Source organism: Pholcus phalangioides, unplaced genomic scaffold, assembly GCF_987345545.1.
Source record: "Pholcus phalangioides strain wild (caught in Gottingen) unplaced genomic scaffold, Ppha-v1.0 ptg000003l_1, whole genome shotgun sequence".
Classification (NCBI taxonomy): Eukaryota; Metazoa; Arthropoda; class Arachnida; order Araneae; family Pholcidae; genus Pholcus; species Pholcus phalangioides.
In genome coordinates, this window is record NW_028301596.1 from 48,106,364 (window position 1) to 48,113,096 (window position 6,733).

Below are 6,733 nucleotides of genomic sequence, written 5' to 3' on the forward strand. Positions count from 1 at the left end.
TCCGGCCGTCCATGTACGGTCCCTTTCAGTGTACACGAGCTCCAAGGAAAGATTGAGCGATTCGTGCCTCTGTAGTCTAGTGGTGTAGGGCGTTCACTCGGAAAGTGAAAGGACGTGGGTTCGATTCCCAGCAGGGGCAGTTGAATTTTCTCTCTTTCCAAAATATATCTTCCCAACATCCAGTTGTTAAAACCTTCGTAAAATTATGTTGCAGTCAAGTCAAATCACTCAAATAATAATAATAACTTTCTGTAACGAAAAACCACTAAAAATTTTTTTATATTTGCTTTTTCTTCATATAAAATCATTTCCATGAAAAATATCAACTAAAAATCGAAGACCGATTAATTATGAATTTTTATTCATTTCATTCCTGAAACTTTGTAATCAAAGTGAAGTTAAGGTCGTCCTAAAGTCATCTCAGGTATGACATGACGTTGATTTGATATCATCGATATTTCACCCTTTTTTACTGGCACAAAGTAAACCGGGAGGTGTTTTTTTTCCCACATATTAAGCAACAAAGAAAAACGTTCAAAAAGGATCACAGTGGTCATCATGGTGACTTTGATGCAAACAGTGGACACCTCCCACGAAGACATGATACACGATGCACAGATAGACTTCTACGGCGTACGACTCGCTACATGCTCGTCTGATCGAAGTGTCAAAATATTCGACGTGTCTAACGGTATCCATAAGTTAGTCGCCAATCTCAGTGGCCACGAAGGCCCAGTATGGCAAGTAGCTTGGGCTCATCCCATGTTCGGCGACGTCCTGGCTTCCTGCGGGTACGACCGGAAGGTGATTTTCTGGAAGAGGACCACCGGTGACAAGTGGGAAACGACGTACGTGTACGATGACCACGATTCCTCGGTGAACTCCGTATGCTGGGCGCCTCACGAGTTTGGACTCATTCTGGCCTGCGGTAGCTCTGACGGTGCAGTTTCAGTTATAACTAGCTCGCCAGATGGCCAGTTCTCAGCCAAAAAGATTCACAACGCTCACACGATAGGATGCAACGCTGTCAGCTGGGAGCCGACTATATCCCCGGGGATTGCTACGGAGCCAGGGCAGCATAAAGGCGTTATGCGCTTCGCAACCGGTGGTTGCGACAACTTGGTCAAGATTTGGAAATATGACGAAACAAAAGAACAGTGGGCGGAGGAGGAAAAACTGGAAGCTCACTCCGACTGGGTGAGGGATGTGGCTTGGGCTCCATCGATAGGTCTGGCTCAGAGCATGATAGCGAGCTGCTCGCAGGATAGACGGGTCATCGTTTGGACGAGCAACATCGAGAGCAAGTGGAGCTCGCAGATAGTGCATACGTTCGAGGATGTCATATGGCACGTCAGCTGGTCCATCACAGGCAACATCCTAGCGGTTTCTGGTGGCGACAATAAAGTGAGTCTTTGGAAAGAGACTGATGCCGATAAGATGTGGGTGTGTATCAGTGATGTTAACAAAGGTCAAGGACAACAACAACAACAGCCCACTGCTGTTACGGAAGCTAGCTAATGCGAATCAACATCGAAACAAGCTTGCTTCATTGTTCGTCAATTTTTTAATCTTAAAAAAAAAAATCTGTTATAAGAAATCTATAGTTATTGAATTAAAGACATTTATGAGGGCAAAGTGAACAAAGTCTGCTAGTGAACTGTGTCAGAAATTCAACCTCTAGTTTTAAGTAGTGCCTATCAGTATCTTTGATTCCAGATTACTTTATAGCTCTTAATTATGCCAGATAACTTAACCCCGTGGCCGAGTGGCATGGTGGTAAGATGCTTGTCTACCATCGTGAAGGTTGTTGTGTGGGTCCCGGGTTCGAACCCAAGGGAGGATATAGATAAGATATTTTCCCTAACAAACTCGAGGCAACCACCGATAGACAGCACCTTCACTTCCAACCCATCTCACTAATGGCAGTAAATTGCAATGTAGCGATATGGCCAGAGTTGGTGTTTGGTGAAGTAATGGATAACTTAACCCACATTACAGCTGTTGTTGATGAGTCCAGGGCCTCAAATAGGAGCAAGCGGGTCTCATGCCCCTGGCGCTGGTCCTGAGGGGGTGCAAATTTCATTCTGAAACCTTTCAATATTACAAGGGGGCATCAAAATGCTCGCTTGTCCCGGGTGACCAAGCTCCTAGTTGCAGCCCTGGATGAGTCATCATTGCTTACACTTATTGTGTAAAGAAATACTGTATAGCGAGGCAACTTTTATATTAACAAATTTATTGCAAAGTTGTTTCTGGAATGTAATGTCATCATAAATGTCAGATTTTGAAATAATCGAAAAAAAAATTGAAACAGCTATAGTATAATCTGCCACCGACCTTAGCGATTTTTTTCGGCGCCAAACATAGACAAAAAGTCGCCAAGGCCATAACTGACTATGGATGCCGAAAAAAAAATTGCCAGCAAAGAAAATACAGTAACGAAAACCAACAAGACATAATATTGGTAATGAAAAATATCACTTTCTGGGCTAAACAACATGAGGTATCAAGATTAAAAATGAAACATTTTGAACTGAATAAAAAAAAAACCAGACTATTTTAAATAAACAATTGTCCAAACGGTCCTTCCCGGTGCATAAATAATAAATATTCAATTTAAAAAATAAAAACCGGACTCTATTTAAAATAATAAGCTTATCAGGGTATAAAAGTCTCAAATAAAAATTAAAGGTACAACCTGTAAACAACCTCAGATATGATGAAATCCAATAAATCAAATCCGCTCGCTCCAATATGGAAGTCAAGCTGTATATACCGCACACGCGGAAGGGGGAAAAAAATCTAATCTGAACGGTTTTCAAATCATTTAAAATGTTACGGATGACAAAAACAAAGCAGCTAGCGATATCTATGGGATGACGTCATTTGAAAGGAAAGAAAGAACGCTCAACGAATGTTCTGAGAGGATGATAGAAAATCCAGCATCATTATGTCAGCCTTGGCGACATATCGTCAGGGAAAAAGTCGCAAAGATTGGCGGCGGATTATATTATAGCTGTTCCAAAAAATTACTAGCTAATTCCAAACAGTGGTTCTCAAAGTTTGACTATCTGTGAAATATCCTTTCAAAAATTTTGAATGGATAAATATTAAATTCATTGTCCTTCCTGGTCCAGCTCCCTAGGTACTAGACCACCGGACCCTCTGCCCTTGCTTAGGAGCTTCGAATCACTCGTTGAGAGCCACTGCTCTAAAAGTATAAATTATACAGCTATTAACTGCATATTAACCTTGATCTTATCAGCTTCACTCATGCTGACTGTTTAACAGCTACAAGAAATTGCCGCTGTGGTGGTCGAGTGGTCATAATGACGGACTCGCATCGCGGGGACCCGGGTTCGAGCCCCACCGTCACCACAGTGGTGGTCGGCTGAAGTTGGTTTTCCGTGGTTCCCAACTTCAAGGCGCAAATGCGAGCCGGTCTCCCCGTTAAAAAGTCTCGCCACAAAGAGCAACAGTCCTACAAACAGTACAAATATTCAGTCACTACACATCACTTATTTCACTTCTGAGATATAGATTTCAGCACTGAAAAATCATACACAACACTAGATACGCACTCAGACTGTTAGGTACACGCACTTACACTTCCGGCACAACTCACTAGGTAGTAAATTGCTTATGGCAATAGACCTGAGTTGCTCAGTTTGAAAAAAAAAAAGAAAAGCTACAAGAAATTGCCGCTATGGTGGTTGAGTGATCATAGTGACGGACTCGCATCGCGAGGACCTGGGTTCAAACCCCACCGTTGCCATAGTGGTGGTCGGCTGAAGTTGGTTTTCTGTGGTTCCCAACTTCGAGGTGCAAATGCGAGCCGATCTCCCCATTGAAAAGTCTCGCAACAGACCTACAAACAGCACAAATGTAATTCAATCATAACGCATCACTCACTTCACTTCTGACATATAGATGGCAGCACTGAAAAAATCAAACACACTACATATGCACTCAGACTGTTTGGTACACACACAGTTACTCCTCCGGCACAACTCGCTAGATAGTAAAAATCGCCCATATATGGTGATAGACCTAAGTTGTGCTGGGTTTGGAAAAAAAAGAAAAAAGCTACAAGAAATTTTTAATTGGTCTAATACAGGTTATAGAGCAATGTTTAGCACTGATATGATGCAAGTTGTAGAATCAAAATAGGTCTTTGTGAATATCACAACTGGCTGTCTCCTGACAAAAAATTCTTCAGAACTGTTCATAATATAATTGGAAAGAAAAAAAAAAGAGTTGCTTTTTTAGAAAATAAATCTTAATGAATTTACAGGTGCTGTGAGCTTTAGAAGAAAGTCACTGAAAATGGCATCACATACATGCGCAACGTTAACCGTAGCAATCGTGTCAAATCACACCAAACTAGTTTTAGTGAGGAGGAGAGATGTGTGTGTATTTTCCCGTTATATTGATCCACACATTTTTTTGAAACCAAATTGGTGCGTTTTTGCTTGATTCTTTCCTCTCGATATTCAGGCTTCTTGGCATGATATTTAGTAAGAACATTATGATATGAAAATATGTAACAGAATTTCTCTGAATGTAAACTGATACCTCTGAAAATGAAAGCTGTGTTAAAGATAATACACGTTTGGCTGACACTTCATCTCCATGCCAATAATAGCAGAGTTCCGTTGAATCTAACAACACTTTTAACATCGCAAAAGAGATATGTTACGTTGTTGAGTTGGGATTTCCTAGGAGCAGGTTTTCTATGTCACGCGTAATGTGAATTAACCAGTGCGATACGCCATCCAGTCACCAATAGGAAAAGTGGTACAACTGTTTTCCTACAGACCACAACACGCCAGCTTTTTATGTTGGACCTGATTGGGTGACTGCTTCTGGAGGAGTCAAATGCGCTGCACGTTTCTTCTATCTTCTCTCTTGTTTTTTTTTCTTTTTTGTTCTGTTATGGAGGTTTTCGGTTCTGATAATTTTGATTTGAGCATAGTAACAATAGATAATTTGACCAATAGTTTGGGCCAGTGGGTCTCAAGCTTTCATCATCCGTGGCTCTTGAGCCCTAGTTAACTGTTACCTGTGGCTTCCCAGAATACTCTAACAAAGTACTGCTTCGAAGCATCGAGTGGGTGCACATTAATACCACTAGCTTACCCTGACCTTTCAGGCAAAGTTCTCATGATAGTATTTTCTGCACTTTTCTTGAAATTCTTGGAGATTGTCCCGCAGTAGCACTGATTGTTTTGCGATGCAGATTTTCGACGTATTCTGCTTTGGGGATGGCAATATTCTTTATGATCCACGACACACCCATTGAGAACCACTGCTTTGAAGGGGTCAATTAACAAATGCATGTCTGATTGCCATTGGCTGGTAAAATGTCCTGCCTGTTTTTATTTTGACCAGCCAAGATACAGGGCATTGCCCCCCCCCCCCAATCCCCAGTGTCAAAGGTGGAGTACTACTGATCTAATGTATATATGAATTGACATGATCATCGTGCCCCCAGACTTCCAAGTCTATCTCTGCTTATGCCGGGATACAAATAATCTTGATTTTTTTTTTCTTTCTTTTTTTGCTCATCACTAGTAGTTTCAGTCAATTCAGCTTTGCTGTTAGGGATGAAACAAGTAATTTTTCCCCCATTTGGCATCTGATTTTTCAATTTCTTTTGTGTAGATCATAACCAGGGTGCATCTTTTACGGGCCCCCTTTATGATGCATTTATAGCGTGAAAAAACAAAAAAAATGATTAAAATCCTCCCGGGGCTGGAGCCTTGTCAGCCCACCCCTTGTGAGGGGCCATGCCAGGGTGTTTGGTTACTATTCCACTTGATAAAGTGGAGGAGGAGGAGGAATCTCTACGATTTTATTTTCATTTACAAAAACTTTGTATTTTAGATACTAAAATCCTTTTGGTATCTGTCTGGGTAGATTTTCCCTTGTATGAAATTTTGCAAACTGCCCTGGAGAATACATTCTCCAGGCAGTATTCACACTACCATCTGTTACCGGATTTGACTTTATTGTGGCCTTCGCAGCAGGGCCGTCTCAAGACCATCATGGGCACCCGTGCCAAGTGATTTTTTGCGAGGCCCTGGCAAATTCTCGGAAATTTCGACCGGATCTCATTTTGTAAGGCCCCCGGGCCCATGCGTTAAGACGACACTGCTTCGCAGTATCATTGGATTGAAGCATTCTATAAAACACTACAACTGACTCAACAGGATCGAATCTGTAACTACCAGCTTCGTCTGACTAGATAATAGAAAAGGGGCCGTTAAAGTATTACGTAAAGCCGGGTTTTCCTAGGAGTGAAACTTTTGCGCTATGTGCAGCGTGAAAACGCTGATTGGTTTAAAACCTGAAATTAAGGTTTTTTTGACCAATCAGCATTTTTACGCTGCGCGTACTGAAGAAACCTGCTCCTAGGAAAACCCGGCTTAAGCAAGTTATTAGCCATTTTTGACCCCCCCCCCCCGTCAGCAAATTTTCATCAGCTCTGCTCCTCTGAATCTTGACGCACATTGCTGGGATCAGAGACATACACGGGGGGGGGGGGCGGCATAAGGGGCTTGTGCCCCCCCCCCCCGACGATCGAATTTTTTTCTAATGCAAAAAAATGTTTTTTCAATTGAAATTTCGGAAGAAAATACCTTTATATGTTATTATAATCAATTTCTGTTAATTTCAATGTTATTTGAAGGCTATGAAGTCAAAAAATTTAACTTTAATGACTTCATTGCTA

At 41.6% G+C, this 6,733-nt stretch overlaps 1 protein-coding gene and 1 non-coding gene across 2 annotated transcripts; both read left to right on the forward strand.

The window, feature by feature from the left end:
* Positions 1 to 65: 65 nt before the first annotated feature.
* Positions 66 to 139, forward strand: TRNAS-GGA (transfer RNA serine (anticodon GGA)). The gene has a single exon. It is a non-coding gene; the product is annotated as a tRNA-Ser (tRNA).
* Positions 140 to 384: 245 nt separating this feature from the next.
* Sec13 (nuclear pore and COPII coat complex component secretory 13) lies at positions 385 to 1,650 on the forward strand. Its single transcript, XM_089249570.1, has one exon. The coding sequence runs from the start codon at positions 559 to 561 to the stop codon at positions 1,516 to 1,518; it is 960 nt and encodes a 319-aa protein (XP_089105696.1). The 5' UTR covers positions 385 to 558; the 3' UTR covers positions 1,519 to 1,650.
* The last annotated feature ends 5,083 nt before the right edge of the window (positions 1,651 to 6,733 follow it).